The 17592-nt window shown below is 41.6% G+C and overlaps 1 protein-coding gene and 1 pseudogene across 2 annotated transcripts in view; both read left to right on the plus strand.

Annotated features, from left to right (window-relative positions):
* LOC137465563 (E3 ubiquitin-protein ligase KCMF1-like) overlaps nucleotides 1-8063 on the plus strand; it is a 113183-nt gene extending 105120 nt beyond the window's left edge. For both annotated transcript variants that reach the window (XM_068177649.1, XM_068177650.1), the window contains 3 exons: nucleotides 329-514; nucleotides 5804-6083; nucleotides 7432-8063. In XM_068177649.1, the coding sequence (XP_068033750.1) occupies nucleotides 329-514; nucleotides 5804-6083; nucleotides 7432-7684 (719 nt within the window). In that variant the 3' untranslated portion in view covers nucleotides 7685-8063. The remainder of the gene's footprint in view (nucleotides 1-328; nucleotides 515-5803; nucleotides 6084-7431) is intronic.
* Nucleotides 521-4723, plus strand: LOC137465565 (ras-related protein Rab-7a pseudogene; annotated as a pseudogene).
* Nucleotides 8064-17592: the final 9529 nt, after the last annotated feature.

The raw sequence follows: 17592 nt of genomic DNA on the forward strand, positions 1-17592 counted from the left end.
TAAAATCCTTGTCTACTGAGTAATATGTTCTGCTGAATATGCATCATCAGTTGTAGCATTACCTAGTAAAAGCTTTAATCCATAAGGCAGAAAATCCATCCTGACATTTTTAAAACATGATAAGAAGCCTGGGAAAGATGAATTTGGTGCAAGGAGCCCTGGGTGCCTTGAGTTCACATCTACAGATCTGACTAGCACCATAGCTATGGTTACATTGCTCTTATAAAATTGAATCATTGTTTTATGAATGAGCAATGTGTTACCTGATTATTCAATCTAGTAAATGTTTTTGCTGTTTAATAGCTGATAGCAATAGACTTTTCTTAACTGCTTGGTTATGATGAATCTAGTGGTGTTCGGCACGTACGTAGGATGTTTCATCCAGGCCGAGGTTTGGGAGGCCCCCGTGCACGTAGATCAAACATGCACTTTACTAGCAGTTCCAGTGGTGGGCTTTCATCTTCTCAGAGTTCATATTCTCCAAGCAATAGAGAAACCATGGATCCTATATCTGGTAAGAGCTGTAACCATTGATTTTAGATCAGAGTCCTTAAACAGACTTTGAAACAAAGTCCATGATGAAAATGGTTGTCTTATTTTTCTGGTGGTTTGTTTAGGTTTTTTTAAATGCTTCCCAATGTCACAATTGATGGGTATTTACTGATGAAAAGTACCCTTAATTGGATTGTCTACAGGGATTGAACCTGGAACTTCTGAAATGAAAAACACTGCCCCTTTAGCTTGTGCTTTGCCTCTTGTCCTGTCAGTGGGTAATAGAGTGTCCGGCTTCCTTTTCTTCATTTCCTCCCATCAGGTATTTATATGCACTGTTAAGATTCCTCCCCCTTCAGCCTTTTCTTTTCCAGGCTGAAGAGTCCTAGGTCTCTTAGCCTCTCCTCGTATGACATGTATGCATGTATTTTTGATTTTTTGAGTGGATGGACAGCAGGATGGGGACTAGGGGAGCAAAGTTCCTCCCACTGTAAGCAAACATCAGGTTCATGACCACCTGAGGAACCTGAATGTACATAAGTGTATGGGACGTGATGAGATGCATCCTAGAGTCCTGAGCGAATTGGCTGATGTAGTTGCCATGCCACTCTCCATGATATTTGAAAAGTCATGGCAGTCAGGTGAAGTCCCCAGTCATTGGAAAAAGGGAGACATCACACCCATTTTTTAGAAGAGTAAAAGGGCTGCAAGTCTCAGGCCAGGTGCCACAGCACATGCACCAGTGTAAAAGATGACTTATAGGAAGAAAGTGTTCCTAAAAGTCATCATCATTGGAGACTCTGGGATGGGAAAGACATCACACATGAACCAGTATGTAAACAAGAAATTCAGTAACCAGTACAAAGCTATGATAGGTGCAGGCTTCCTGACAAACGAGGTCAGGGTGGATGACAGGCTAGTGAAAATGCAGCTGTAGGATATAGCACTCCAAGAACAATTTCAGTCTCTGGGAGCTGCCTTCTACAAGGGAACAGACTGCTGCATCCTGGTGTTTGATGTCATGGCCCCCAACACATTTAAAACCCTAGACAGCCCAAGGGATTAATTCCTCACTCAGGCCAGTCCAAGAGATCCTGAGTACTCCTTTTTCTGTGCTGGGAAACAAGACTGACCTAGAAAACAGATAAGTCACCACAAAACAGGTGCAAGCCTGGTGCTACAGTAAAAACAACATCTCCTACTTTGAAATCAGTGCCACATCTCCTACTTTGAAATCAGTGCCAAGGAGGCCGTTAATATGGAACAAACTTTCCATATGATTGCATGAACTGCACTTAAACAGGAAATCAAAGTGGAGCTTTACGATGAATTCTCTGAACCCATCTAACTAGACAAGAATGACTGAATGAAGGCTTCTGTGGAGAGGTGTATCTGCTGAGGGGAAAGGGAGGAGTTGAGCACAGTCCTTCACAAATGAATATCACACTTAGGCCCTCAAACACACAGTCCCTCTTCTGTGTTTAAAATGAAATTTTAAAAAAAATTTCCATCTCCAGCTGCCAAAATCTACCCATCTCCCATAAGCATCTGAATCCCACACTTCAGAGCTTATGTCCTCACATTATCCACATCGCACTTTGTTACACTACGACACGAAATAACTTACACACAGATGTTAGATGTAAAAGGGGAAAGAAAAGAACTCAAAGAGTAAGCTTTATTTTCTGACTTTACTATATATAGAATATCAAAAGTGACAGTAGATTAGAGGATGAAATTTGCCACCTCTTTAACTACACTGGTTAAACTAACAGTCTATCAATTCTCTCTACCCACAAAGAAGCATGTAAAACAATCATTATTTACAAGAACAGTGTGAGAAAATTCAGTAGAAATATGTAAACATCAGAAGGCATAGAAAACTTTTAGAAGAACTTTAAAACTTTCAAAAGAACAGGGTAACAACACTTCATGGTAACAGACCTTTCTCTTAGTTTAGAATGGAAACTCTCATATATGTTTGGAACTGAATCTAATTCCAGGTGTCCAATGGAGAGAAACTGTTTACAGGTAATCTGTGTAACAAGTTACATACGTTTTTAACTGTCTCGTGTTTTCCACTGTGAAGGCTGCAACTGGAAAGGCTGATTACCCATTGTTCATTGCAAGCTCAGCACTCAGTCTGACTAGGTTGAGTTTCATATCTCTGTTAATGCTTGTTACTTTTAACGAATCCAATCTTTTTACAGTATCCATGTATTATGTAATGCTTCCTTAGGAAAAATCTTATAACACATGTTAATATATACAACCAATTAATTTTTTTAAAAAAGAGAGAACCCTGGATACTCCTGACCATTCAGTCTCATCTCTGTGTCTGGTAAGGTCATGGAACAGGTCCTACTGGAAGCTATGTCAAGGCATATGGAAAGCAGGGATTAGACACAGCCAACATGCCCTAGGCAAGGGCAAATCATGCCTAACTAATCTACTGATCTTCTATCATGGAGGGACTGCATTAGTGGACAGGGAAAGAGCTATGGATGTCATCAATCTGGACTTCTGTAAGGCCTTTGATGCCGGCCCTCACAACATTCTTGCCACTTAATTGGAGAGAGATAGATTTGATGGGTGGATTGTTAGACAGATAAGGAACTGGCTGGATGACTGCATCCAAAGAATTTCAGTCAATGGCTCAATGTCCAAGTGGAAATCAGTAACAAGTGGTGTCCCTCAAAGGTCTGTACTGGGACTAGTACTGTTTAATATCCATGATGCAGAGGGATTGAGTACATCCTCAGCAAGTTTGCAGACGACACCAAGCTGAGTGGAACAGTTGATTTCCTAGAGGGAAGGAATGCCATCCAGAGGGACCTTGAGAGGCTTGAGTAGTGGGGCCATGGGAACCTCATGAAGTTCAACAAGGCCAAGTGCAAGGTCCTGCATCCAGTGTGCATCTAGCTCTGGGGTCAGCAGTACAAAAAAGACATGGACCTTATGGACCTGTTAGAGTGGGTCCAGATGAGGGTCACAAAAATGATCAGAGGGCTGGAACACCTCTCCTATGAAGAAAGGCTGAGAGAGTTGGGTTGTTTATCCTGGAGAAGAGAAGGCTCCAGGGAGACCTTATTGCAACCTTTCAAGATATAAAGGGGACTCATAAGAAAGACAGAGTTGTTGGGGGTTTTTTATGAAGGCCTGTAGTGACAGGACAAGGGGAAACAGTTTTGAACTAAAAGAGGATAAGTTTAGATTGGACATAATGAAGATTTTTTTTTACAAGGTGGGTAAGTCATTGTAACTGGGACAGGTTGCCTAGGGAAGTTGTAGATGCCCCATTATTGGAAGTGTTCAAGGTCAGGTTGGATATGGCTTTGAACAACCTGATCTAGTGAAAGATGTCCCTGCCCATGGGAGGGGGGTTGGACTTGATGATCTAATGTAAAATCTTAGAGATATCATTCTTACACTCATATAGTAAAAAATGATGTCTATCTTAGTTCTCTCTGTATCTTCCACTTGGGTAGATTCAGACAGCAGTAAGATATCTTACAAAGCATTCTTTTCCAGTCTGAACAGAAACAGTTCTCCCACTCTTTCATCATGTAATATGTTCCAGCCTTCTGATCATCTGGGTGGCCCTCCACTGGATTTGCTCTGTTTTGTCCATGTCTCTTGTCCTGGGGAGCCTAAAACTGAACACAGAACTCTGAATGTGGCTTTGACCCAGTGCCAAATGGAGGGGAAAAATCACTTCCTGAGACCTGCAGGCTGCATTCCTGCTACTAAAAATATCCCAGCAAAAGAGGATGAAAAATTTTCTGTCATCTTAATGACTTAAATTAGGTCGTGGGTCCTTTAAAGCACTACAGTTGGTGCAAGAAGGGAGGATGTTTGTGTCTCCTGGAGTCCTGGAGTGCAACACTTCCTCTTACTGATGCAGTGTGTGTTAGTTTAGCTGAGTTAAACATGAAGTGGCTGCCTTGGTTTATTTCAGCCCCACAAGACCTTCCCATTTAGGAGCATGTGTAATAAAATCATATTCCTTTTTTGTCTTGTCTTTTTTTTTTTTTTGTCTCAATGTTTTTTTGCATTCAGACAATGTAGTGCAGCCTTGTTCGGTGTCTGTGTCATGCCAAGCCTGTGTCTCAAATTCACATCTGCTACTAGGGTTCTGTTAAGCTGTACTCAAAGTGATCTTACAAACAGCAAGGAAAAATCTGTCTTACCTGGCAGTGTTATAAGTCTTCCTTTGTATTGGGGTAATAATTAGTACATACTACCAGAAGTTAGAACTTGTGCTTGTAACAGACATGTGTGCATTATTTATTTATTTTTCTCCTTGTACTTGTTATCAGTAATTAGTGAAATAAAATATTGGTAGCCGATAGTGATATCAAGTGCTCCAGATGCAAAGAACTACTGCATTGTGCTTTGTTCCCCTAAGAAAAGCCTAGTTTCAAATGATTATATCATGAAAGTGAGATGGAAGGAAAATTTTCATTACCTGTAATAAAGACTTACAGCTTTAATGAGGATTGGATGGATAGGGAAAAAAGGTAATCTACTACTTCTGCCCTCCTTGTATCATACATAACAAAGTAGTACTCACAACTTTGTGTGGAATATAATATGTAGCAAATTGATGGGCAATAGCTTATTATTAATGTTTATTTCGGGAAATGTTTAGCATGGACATAATTTGTCACAGTCTTGAACTCTGGAGGAAAGGAATCCAGGCTAGATTTAACTTTTTTATCATTAGAATTTCTCTTTTGAGCCGAGGTCAAAAATTGCACCAAAAAATCCCCTCTTGTGGTCAAATATTTTTCATATAATGCAGCATTTAAAAAGCCTTTCTAAACTGAATATTTTCTAAAAATGTCTGAAATTATGCTATAATTATTTGTTTTTTCTGCGGCACAACTTCCCTCTGGAATATGCATTGAAGGTGCATGAAGCCACCAACTGAAGTCAGACTCTAAGGGGTTAATAACTATTTTGACTAACTTGAAAATAAAATTTTAGAGAATTCTTGCACAAGATACTGCCTATATGGTATTCTCCATAGGTTGACCCTTATCAGTTTAAAAAGCTTTAAGCTTCGATTCTTTTTTATACATAGTTCTTTAATTAATTCTTAATCTTCCCGTGGGTTTTGAGACATGGGGTGCTTGTAATGGATAGCCCATGAAGCTTTTCAAATCAATACAATTTGCTCATGAATTTCATCGATGAAAGTTTTTAGAAAACAAAGGAATTGATATACTGGTATTCGGACATAATTATGCTGTTGTGTGATATGTATTTAAGCAGATTTCACTGTAGAAACTTCTCTCTTTTCTGGCAGAGCTTTTATCTCAGTTATCAGGCGTGAGACGTTCTGCAGGGCAGCTCAATTCTTCTGGTCCTTCTGCTTCTCAGTTACAGCAGCTGCAGATGCAACTGCAGTTGGAAAGACAGCATGCACAGGCAGCAAGACAACAACTGGAAACTGCACGCAATGCCACTAGACGCACTAACACAAGCAGCATACCCACCACTCTTACACAATCTGTAGCAGCAACCAATATATCTAACACAGAAAACAATCATCAGATTATACAGAATTCCCAGTTTCTTCTTATGAGGTAATTTGGTTTGTGGTTTTAACTCTTCTTCCATTTCTATTTTCCTTGTCTTGTTGTGGACATAGAGTTCAGTGAAACTACTGCCAGATCACTAATGAAGTTTGTAGTTGAGATACTATGCTTTTGTTTGCATTTGTAACATCACCTTTTCAACCCTGTTGTTTGTTCCTAGGCAATGAATAAATATTACTTGTTTTTCAATTTGAAGAGAAAAATATGGGATTTTGCCTTGTTAACCTGTGTTTGTTTACCCTACTACTTCTGATAAGACAAGAGCCTTTATACTAATGTTTCAAACTTTTATGCTGATAATGTGAGGGGAGATAACTTTAAAGTTAGTTTTATTTAACAGGAAATGAATCTTTAATGAAGACTGAAGGTTGAATAGAGGTTTATATGTAAAATATTTTGGATTAAAAAAACACAGAAGGATTGTGCTATTAATAACCAGCATGCATATCTGTTTCAGAAAGTATAGTTAGATCCTACAGTTCTATAGAATAGAATAGTTCACTTGGAAGAGACCTACAACCATCATCTAATCCATTCTACTATAGAAGAGTTGTCCACTCTCATTCCAGCTCTTTTCAGAGGTTTAGAATATTGATTTTCTGGATTCAAGGGGGAGGATGTTTTTCAGTTGCATGTTGAGAAAGAACAAAAGCATTTAAACAGTTTTTGTGTCTAGAAACTGGGGTTAAGTTATTGCTGTCATGCTGATTTCTATCAAAACTTGTGATAATATCTCAATCCAAAGCTTTTTGAAAATCATAAGTTTAAGGAAAGTATCTGAAAATGTCAGTCACTAATCTTGTGAGCTAGGATGGAACTGAAGCAAGAAATTCTCTTGCTTCTATTAGGTGTAGGTGCATGGACTCATAAGTAAAGGGAATGATGTACTGTGCTTTGGGAATCTCTGGGCATTATGTGTGTAGTACTGTATTTTGTGTCATGCTTGCATTTAGAAGTTGTCCTGGGGACAAAATGAACACCTAAGAGATGACTAGAGAATTTTAATGCCCCTTAAAACAAAATCCCTCTGAGGGGAAACAAACTTCAGAAACTGATTTTATTTTCCCTTCAGCCTTAGAATCTACTTCTATGAAGGATTTTTTGAAGCATCTTGGAACAAGTTTGTTAAATGTTTGTATTCTTGCATCAGGACTGCCAGATAATGTCAGATCTGTACATGTCAAGAGAAATGCAGCAGTACCTAGGTTGTTTCTCAAAGGAATGGCTTTCAGATGTTATTCAGCATGCATCAGTCCAACTGTTTAAGCAATTAGTGAAAGCAAATTTTGTTGATGATACTACTAAGCCTGTCTTATCTTTCTGTGTTGCTCTGCAGGTTGAATGATCCTAAGATGTCAGAAGCAGAGCGTCAATCAAAAGAAAGCGAACAGGCAGATCACAGCTTGTTTGTTCAAGAGCTTCTACTGTCCACTTTGATGCAGGAAGAAAGTTCCTCCTCAGATGAGGATGAACGGGGAGAGATTGCTGATTTTGGTGCTATGGGCTGTGTAGATATTATGCCTCTAGATGTTGCTTTAGAAAACCTAAATTTAAAAGAGAATAATAAAGGAAATGAGCCTCCTCTTTGATGGCATTCCACTTTGCAGACAATGTCCTCTGTGCTGTATTTGCCAATGAAAGTGGACAACAACTATCTTGGGTTTGTTTTGGTGATTGTAATTTCAGGTCTGTCACTCTTGTTACATTGTGTACATTCAAAGGAAAAGAGAAAAGATATATACGATAATCATTTCCACTTAACCAATTTTTACTTTTAGCAGATAAATATAGGTTGCAGTGCAGAGAAAAAAAAAAGCTCTGTGTCCTGTAGCTTGACGTGCAAAAAAGCTCTCCTAATACTCCACATTCAAACTGAAGAGGAAAAAATGAAAAAAAAATCTCTAATGAAGCTGCTGTGTGTATTTATGAATATTAATTAATAAAACATGCTTGGGTGGTTTACGTTAACTGCTGCATGATTTTTATTTCAGTGTGCATGAGTTTTAGTGACCTTGAAATTTAAAAAAAATCTAAGTACAAGGAGTAAAACTATAAAACACTGTAGTCGTTTCCCATTCCCAAAACACCAAAGCTTTCCCATTATTCAAAGGTAATGTGACCAAAAAAAAAAAAAAAAAAATTAAGGCTCACTAGCAGTTTGCAGCCATGAAGTAGACTTTGAGTAACACATGACCAATGACCTTTTTATGTGCTGTCCGTGTGTATTAATGAAAACTCAGCAATGGGCTATATTTTTGCTTACATAGTGTGACATTTTGCTGGATTGTGACCACTGTGTTGCCCTGTTAGACATCATATCCAAGTGGAATTGAACTTTGTAGTCATCTGTAGGAGACAAAAAACAAGGGCCACTACCGGCATCTACTACAAAGGGCTTCTGTGTGCCCTAACATCAAATTTTGTTCAACTTTCCTTAAAGTTTTCCTTTTTGTGTTAAATATACCTTATTTAAGTATAAATTATTCATATATTCACTGGTGAGGAGTGTGTGTTAACCTGGATTGTGTTATTTTAGTTTTAAGACTTCATAGTCATTATAATTTTGAGTTATGTATTTTCTTCATAGTTTACAGAGACTCCTTAGGAGAGACTGAGTATTTACTTCCCAGATATCTCCATATGTTACAATTTGGATTCTTAATGCTAACTTGCTATCAACCTTGGTGAAAGAAACATGACACCTGGTCTGGATGAGATTTGGGTCTTGAATAGAAACATGATAGGTTGCAAACTAAGCATGGGATGTGCTCAACAGTCTGGCCTTAGCACACAAAGGCAATATTTTTATAGTGATTCTACACAAAATACCAGCATGACTGCTCATTTGGCATGCAATGAGACTGAAAGACCTGTGAGCTTTGACAGTACATCTAACTTGTCTATCTCTCTCTGTCTTTTAAAGAGATTACAGCTTTTTTTAACCTATCTTGGGCATATTATTTAAGGGTATGGACTGTTACAGATTACTTATGGACACTGTAGCTTGCCTCAAAAGCCAAGTGTCTACATGTGTATGCATTTCTGTTTTGGGGTGCCTGTCTGTTCACAGAATTGTGGAATGGTTGAGGTTGGAAGGAACATCTGAAGGTCCCCTGGTCCAACTTCTCTGATCAAGCAGTATCTCCTAGAGCTGGTTACCCAGGATCGTGTCCAGGAGGCTTTAGAACATCTCCAGGGAGGGAGATTCCACAACCCCACTGGGCAGCCTGTTTTAGAGCCCAGTCACCTTCACAATGAAAAGGTGTTTCCTGATTCTCAGACAGAACCTCCTATGTTACAACTTGTGCCCATTGTCTCTTGTCCAGTCACTGAGCACCACTGAAAAGAGCCTGGCTCCATCTTGTTTTCATCCTCCCTTCAGGTATTTATATACATGGGTGAGATGCCCCCTGAGATTTTCTCTAGAATGAACAGTCCCAGCTCTCTCAGCCTTTCCTCATAGGAGAGGAACTCTATCCCTTGATCATCTTTATGGCCCTTTGTTGAACTGTCTCCAGCATGTCCACATGTCTCTTGTAATGAAGCACCTATGTGTAAGTCAGCACAGGAAGGCAGCTGGAACAACCACAAACATTACTAAAACACAAAGAGTAAAATTTTTCCCATTACCTTGCTGACCCAGGGGATTCCTGAAGCAACACCCAGGCAGAAGCACACAACTGGAGAGACAGGCACCGTTAAACTCGGTCCATGACAGAGTTTACTGGCTGCTGTTCACAGTGGTTTATCAAGGGTTATTCCCAGCTGCAAGGTCACTTGAGCAATTTACAGTCCTCCTTGCCAGTCTTCCACTTTTTAACCTATTCCTCTCAACATTACACCCCCTCACTCAAGAGACCACTGCTGCTGGGGCTGGAAATGTGGGAAAGGGAATTTACAGAGGCACTTAAAAAAACATATGGAAAAAGGAATAAGCATCTAATGCTCTAAGTGTCCCACCCTTCTTGGCAGGGACTTAAACCACTCAGCTAGCCAGGCACCACCAGTAGGTTGTGTGATTTGATGTATTAAGTCCTGAAGATGCTGAGTATCATCCTCCATGCCAGCTGATTCAGCAGTCAGGTAGTAGCTGCCTTCAAACTCAACAGCATTTATGATACTGAAGAGGGCAGTAGTTTATCCGTAATCAATGTTCCTTGGTGTACAGCAGTTATTCACAAAGTTAAGGCAACAATTGCCTTGGATGTCTGCCACCGTGCCTACTCTGAAGCTCCCTGTCTTCGCCTGCCCGGCAGAGGCACGGTCAGCTGCAGGGGACACTCCCCTGTTTCTCGAGAAGATTCGGGGAGCAGCTAAGACAGAGCGCTTCACTGTCTGCCTTGTATGGAGGAAAGTCAGCGTCCGAGAAGGTAATAAGGGAGTTGACTCAAGGCTGGGGGGAAAAGTCTCAGGTTGAATCCGAGCTCCGAGGAGCTTCGAATGCCATTGTATCCGACAGCCGAAAGTCCCTCGAGGCTTTCGCAATCATCTTAAGTACCAGGGTGGTAACAAGGGATGCCCACCACCCAATGGGGGGATTCGGGGGAGTGGAAGGCAGAGGGATAGACAGACGCACAAACCAGTGGGGAAAGTTCAAGGGAAGGACCCCGGGCCCTCGCCCACTCACAGAATGCCCAAGGTAGAAGATTCTGGGAGAGTGGGATGAGGAGCCGAGTGATGGACAGGGTACCAGGGAGGGGACAGGGGAATGACTGAGCATTTTCAGGGAGATTGGCATTGAGGGAAAGGCGGGAAAGCTCAGGGTGGAACCACCAGGGGGGTGAAGGGAAAAAACATTACAGAACTGTTGCAGAGATATAAAAACACAATACAACACATGTTCAAATTAAACCTTGCACAAAGGCACATAGGTGCTCTATAGTCACTATTCAGAAAGAATGATAAGTTAGCATCCTAGGTTGACTGTATGATGCTTTTATCCCCAATTGTCTGTCCTGTTTATGATGAATAATAAGTTTTGCACCTTTAAGACTTGTTCCAGGAGTGAAGGGGGGGAGAAGAAGCGTGGAGTTTGTTTTCAGAAACTGCACTGACTCCTCCACATTCCTTCTCCTGGACTGTGTTGTCCGCAGACGGACAGACAGCGAGACAGAGCTCTCCTTTGCTTTTTAGTTAGTTTTAGCTAGCTGAGGCAAAGAAGTTCCCTGGACTGTGGCTTTTCCTTTTCTTTGGACCTGCTCAAACCTGCTCTTGACTGAACACCAAGAAGAGCACCGGCAGCTTGCACCTGTGGCCCACCGGGCCGAGCCTGGGCCGCGGCATTTCCAGCGCTGGAGGGACTGATAAGAGACTGAGTGAGCCGAGCTGCAGCCTGGGGGGGTGTAAAGAACTAAGTTTCCAGGTGTTCCCCAGAGAGGCGGGCAGGGCCTTCCTAGTTCCCGTGGCAACACTGGAATGACTGCTGGCTACCCATATTGAAATGTTAATTAGCTAATTGCTCTGTTTGTTTTCTCTAAACTACCTAGAGGTAGCCTGCCTCCCCCCAACCACACCGACATTCTGGGACTAAAATGCAAATAAGAAAACCCCCTGGGATCATGGGAGTATATTTTTGGGGATAAAGACACCCCTAAATAAGGAACTAAACACAGTAGAGTGGGATAGACAAATGCCCTAGCTGAGGAAGAGGGAAACAAATCCCCTGATGGACTTTTGTCTGTCATCATGTTATAAACGCCAATCACTTGGTTTTTAAAATTTTAAAAATTTAATAATAATAAAATAGTTATAAAAATAGTAATACAATTAGAGTAATGAAAATTTAGAGTTAGGACAATTACAAGACAATAAAAAGCAAAGAATTACGGACGTCCGGATGCTCTCGAGCACTTAAGGCCGATAAGCATGCCTTGTGAACAAAGGAATAATCTTTAAAAGCAGTAGCCTGTTGCATATTCATACATCTCATACATGATGCATAAATTCCTTGCAAATTAAGAACTTTTCTGGTTTTTGTCAACTTCTTCCCCTTAATCCTGGTGGTTCCATAAAGACGGAGAGAAGGTGGAAGAATGTTTGTCTTTTCTGATAAGGAGGCAGTAATTCTTTATGGGCCCCCATCATTGTCATCTCTGTGTGAAGAGTTTCTTCATTATCTCATCTCTTGCTTGAGCTAGTAAAAAAAAACCCCCACATACATAGGTTCTATTTTAACTACAAAACTACATATACCATACTATTAAAATGGTAATACAGCACTTCTAATCAGTACAACATAATACATATAGTATTCAATTTAATATTTGCGAAAAGCCAATCATAAAATATGCATTTTTCACAATCATCACCTAAAAGCAGCTATACTAGAATAGGCTGGGGCAAGTGGAGACGGAAAATACAGAGACCCCTGAGGCTGCCACCAGGGAAGGAGAGGGGACAGCTGTTGTTCTGGAGTTCTGCAACAGACTCTGCACGCCAGGCCTCCTCACCCTTTGGCCACCGGTTGTGCCACAGGGAAGAAGAAGGGACAGCTGCTGCTCTGGACTTCAGTGACAGACCCACAGACCCTGCACGCCTCCTTCCTTTCGGCCACCTGGGAGAGGTACAACAATGGGGGTGAGCTCCATTTGGGGCCCCTGCCCAGCTGATCTTTTTAATAAAGAGCTGAACATTAATAAAGGCATTAGCCCTGTTCATTTGGGGGGGGGGGGTATTTTTCTGAGTTTGTCCCTCTTTTGGAGCGGCAAGAAGTTTCATTGTTTAATATTGTTTAGGTTTTCTTGTTTAATAAACAGTTTTTTCCACTTTTCTCCAAGGAAGTATTTTTTCCTGAACCGGTTGGGAGGACGGGCCAATTGAATTTGCCTTCTAGAGGAACCCCTTTGGGGGTTCTCTCCCAAATTTGCCCTGAACCAGGACAGTTAGTTACCGTAAAAAAAAACCCCACACAGCTACACACAGGTATTTACAAAATGATCTTGCAGAAAGGTATCCAAGGTATGTGCTCATAGTACAAGCCCATGAGTCAACCTGTGATAAGGGAGGAAAATAGGAATGCCATCTCCTTCCAGTAATACATATGCTGTTGCTCCAGCTCCTTCTGCTAAAATTATTCCAGGCCTGGTAGCTTGAGATGGGGTGATAGCCCACACAGTTTGAAGAGTTTTGGCTTATGTTTTTTCAGATCAAACTTCTATTTGATGTTGGATTTATGTTGAAGATACCTGAAATTCAATAGCTCAACAATATGATATTGACATAGTATATAGAATAAGGGGAAAAGACAGAGTACAGAACCACACTGCATTGTCAGTGGTTATTACACAAATGTTCACATCTAGATTAATAGGTTGCAATCTCACCACAGAATCCATTGGTATAAACAAGTCCATTTCTCCTGTGGCTAATATTTTGGGAGAGACACCATCTGAAGGAACTTCAGTCCTCACTGTGTTTTGTACTGGCGGTGTACAGTCATGCTATTTTGGCCCGTGATGCTTCCATTTTCATTGCAGTGCGCAAACTACAGCTTAAATTCATTTTTCCATCAGGTTATAATGTATAGCAGAGACTTGTAATCCCTTGGACCAAAATACCACAGATTTTTTTCAGCTTTTCATCCCAGTCATCTGCCACAATCCCCACAAGGCTCTATCATCCAGAATTGTTACTTCTAATTCAAAAGAATATCCTTGCCTAGGAGTGTGTAATTGAGCATGCTCAATAAAAGCATTTTGGCAGGCATTGGAGGCCTCTTGTTGCTTGGTCCGTTGCCAAACAACTTTCTTCCTAGTCCATTTCTGATGGTTTGGCATTTGCCAGGCAGTGCCTCGCTGTGATGTGGCAGGTGCAGTGGAATGGGAAGATTTTTTTTGCATAGGCACTAACTTTTGCCAATGATGAAACACTTCTGATGCTGTGATCCCATTTATTTCTGATGATGGGACACTGGCTTGCACAAGATAATTCCATATTTGTTTACTTGTCCTCTGTGAAGTAACTCTTTGGTTTTGTCAACTTATTTTCATTCACCACCCACACAGCTTGTTCCAAAATTAGAGACCAAATTTCCCTCAAGGTATCACTCATGACTGCTGCTTAGAATCAAGGGTTTCAGTGAAACAGGCGTCCCACTCAAAAGCTGCATTTTTATACTTTTTGCTATTGCTGCCCCATCCAGACTAGATCCTGTATTTAAAACATGATCCATCCCCATCTGTCACAAGAAACTAATATCTTCTTCCATTGTACACCAATTTCCGAGGAATAGCACTAAGTTGGCAGCATCTGCATATGCTGTTAAAACTGCTGCATCCAACCTTTTGTATAGCGTAGGTGCAGCAGCACCCTGGCCATCAGTACCCCTGATATTTTGTAATTCAGCATATCCCCATTGTATCTGATCCTCACTGGCTGTAGGGCTTAATAGATCTTTTTCACACATTAATAAGTGGAAAGACACAGTGCCACTAGCCAAAGCTCGCAAAAACCATGCCAGTATGCCTTCCCCACTCTTCTGCTGGTAGACCTCTAAAAATTACCTGTCTTGGGGTGTCTGTATGATACTGTATCCCCAATTGTCTGCTTTATGCTCAGACATGAGCCCTGTAAGCTAGGTCCGGGAGAGGGGGTTAAAGCCAGTGGAATTCTTTAGGCGTGATTTTCGCTCATCCTACCCCGGGTTCTCTCTTGGCTATGTTGTCTAGCACAGAGAGAGAGAACATATTTGCTTTTAGCTAGTTTTGTTTTTTTTTTTTTTTAAGCTGAGGCAAGAAGTTTTTTCCTGGGACTGTGGCTTCTTCTTCTGGAACTGTTCAGCTCTGCTCCAGTCCGAAACACCAGAACATCACCGGGAGCCCCACATCGCGGCCCAGAGGGGAGGCCCTGGGATGCTGCACCCCGGCTCCAGAACTTAGGAGAGCAAGAGCAAGACTCAAAAAAAAACCACCAGTTTTCTCCACAATGAGAAGGTTTATTGTCTAACATTATTCACTCTTTTTCTTGTGCCTGCGTGCATCCTGCTTATTAAATAAACAGGTTTTTTTCACTGTCCTCCAGGAAATTATTTTCAAATGTGTGGGGGAGGAGCTGCTAAAACCTACTGTTTTTTAGAGATGTCTTGGTTTGAAAAGACAGGAGTCTGTGAAGGAAGGCTAGTCTCCCGTGAAATGGAAAAGGTAAACCACCATCCCTCCCTCCGAATTACCACAATGTCAAAATAAAAAGGCTCTCAGGCAAAGATATGGGAATAGGAATAACAGTTCTTTACTAGGGAAAAAGCTAAATAATAATAATAAAAAATGTAATTAGTACAGACAAAACTACTTATAGAGTCAGAAACCTGACACCCTGAGGAGTCAGGGTGTTGGTGATAGTCCAGTTAAGTGGTGGCTGCTCCTCCTGGAGTGGCAGATGAAATGCTGCTGAAGAGGTGGTCCTGTAGAAGGGTGTAGTTTTCTCTGAAGTTCTGGTGATAGAGTAAATGGTCCTGGTCTTCCTCTGGGAATCCAGCGGAGAAGAAGCTGCTCCTTTGGGAATCCAGCAAAGAGGCTGAGATCATGTCCCAAAAAATGTTGATTTTATGCAGGTAGGGATGCTTGGCTCCTCCCTCTGGGTGGAGCATCTCACAATGGGATGATATAACCCCATCAGTCATGCAGTGAGTCATTCAATGGCCCATTAACAGAAGATATCTCCCCAGAGGGAGACATTGTTCTTGGAAGAGATAAGAAAGCTGCCCACCTCAAACAGATGGCAAATAGAATATATGCTTATCTTACAAGCCAGGACAAGAGAAGACACCCTTTTCAGGATGTTTCCTCCTAATTTGCCTCGAACCAAGACAAAGAATTTGGCACCCAATGCATGGCTGGGGAAAGTGGAAAAAAACTTTAATAATTACATTTTGGTTTTAATAATTTTGTATTGGGGTAAAGCAGTTAGTAAGTCACCATGTGGTTTGAGGTAATAATGTCTCTCTGGTCCCTAGGCCTGTTTACCTATCCACAGATAGCACCAATTTTGTCCCTGGCATGTAACTTACAGAGCAGGGGTACAAATCAGGCTTGCTATACTGATGTGCTTGGTGATAATGATTCATAGAAGGTTAACAGAGCTACTGGGAGTTGTTTAAAATGTATATGGTCTGTTGTTTCTCCATCCTAGTTTTGGTGGCCTGCTCTGGGGGTTTATTAGTAATTGCACCCAGTTTGTTGGAGGAGAAGCAGGGGATGAAGTTTCCCAACCTTTCATCTCCTTCTTTCCCTTTAAATTTGGTACATCACCTTTGAGAATGTTAAATTTTCCCTGGATGTCAAAGAAACCACCTTCCTGGTATTTTATCTGGTAGGCTTCTAAAAATGTGGGAGTTGGATGGTGGTTGCTGTTGCCTATTATCTGTTTTTTGTAGAAAAGCAGGTTGGGTTAACATTCAGGCAATACAGTCAGATCCACACACAACACTCACCACAGCTGGCTCAGCGAGAGAGGCAGAAGGTTCTTTGCAGGATTTTATTCCAGTGAAGTATATTACATGTGGTGGCTGAAGGAAATCCAGGCAAAAGAGCAGTAGCACGTGCTCTGGACAGCTTTAAGAAGGGGAAGGGATGGGGGGGCAGAGCTAAGGGCAGGGCAAAGAGGATCGGTCTCCAGGAGAGAGGGGGCAGCCACCAGGAGTATCCAACCAATGAGGGAACAGGGAAAGGAGAAACCAGGGTAGGTTGCAAAATATAGGGATAAGTGAGACAGAGGTCCATGGGGGAGTCTTGTCTTTTCCCACAGGAGGAATGAACTCTATGGTGCAATGCCCTTGGGAATTGGCTGGGGGAAAGAGAGTTCATGGGATACTACAGGCTTCCTCTATATGGTCTGCAGCTTGTCTAGAATGAGGGCTGAGATGTCCAGAGGGGCCAACCAGACACCTGACCCAGGTGTGGAAAATTCTGAGTGGTGTAGGGAATGGGAGGACGTGGTCCAAACCCTGAAGGAATTCTCTGCCCTGATAGCTTGGAACTTCCCCCCGAACAAATTCAGAAGCCAGATGAAGTGGAGAAAAATCTGAAAGAGAAGTGCAATGACAACTCTAATGAGAAGAAACTCATTGCAATATGCTGGACCCTGGCATATGCTTATCATATGCTGCTCGATACTATAGGGCAGTAGATAAAGGCAGAGGGGCAGGAAGGTAAATCAGCAGACACCCCATTTACTCAGGCTGCAGCTAAACCAGACAGGGAGCCTAAGCCAATGGCAGATCCTCCTATCCGGAGAAGAAAACACAAAACCAAAACCAATTACCCAGTGGATGATGATGATGATGCAGGGGAAGGATCCTCAAAGCCATATTAAGTCCCTGTCCATTAAGGACCTTTTGGACTAAGAAAGGATTACACCTGACAGTCTGATGAATCTATATTAAGTTGGTTAGTCCATATTTGGTATGCTACAGGTGATAATACAATTTTGGACAGTACTGAAGCAAGGCATTTGGGATTCCTGTCACATGATTCAGGTATCGACCAAAGCATGGCAAGGGGGC

Source organism: Anomalospiza imberbis (assembly GCF_031753505.1).
Source record: "Anomalospiza imberbis isolate Cuckoo-Finch-1a 21T00152 chromosome W unlocalized genomic scaffold, ASM3175350v1 scaffold_31, whole genome shotgun sequence".
NCBI classification, from domain to species: Eukaryota; Metazoa; Chordata; class Aves; order Passeriformes; family Viduidae; genus Anomalospiza; species Anomalospiza imberbis.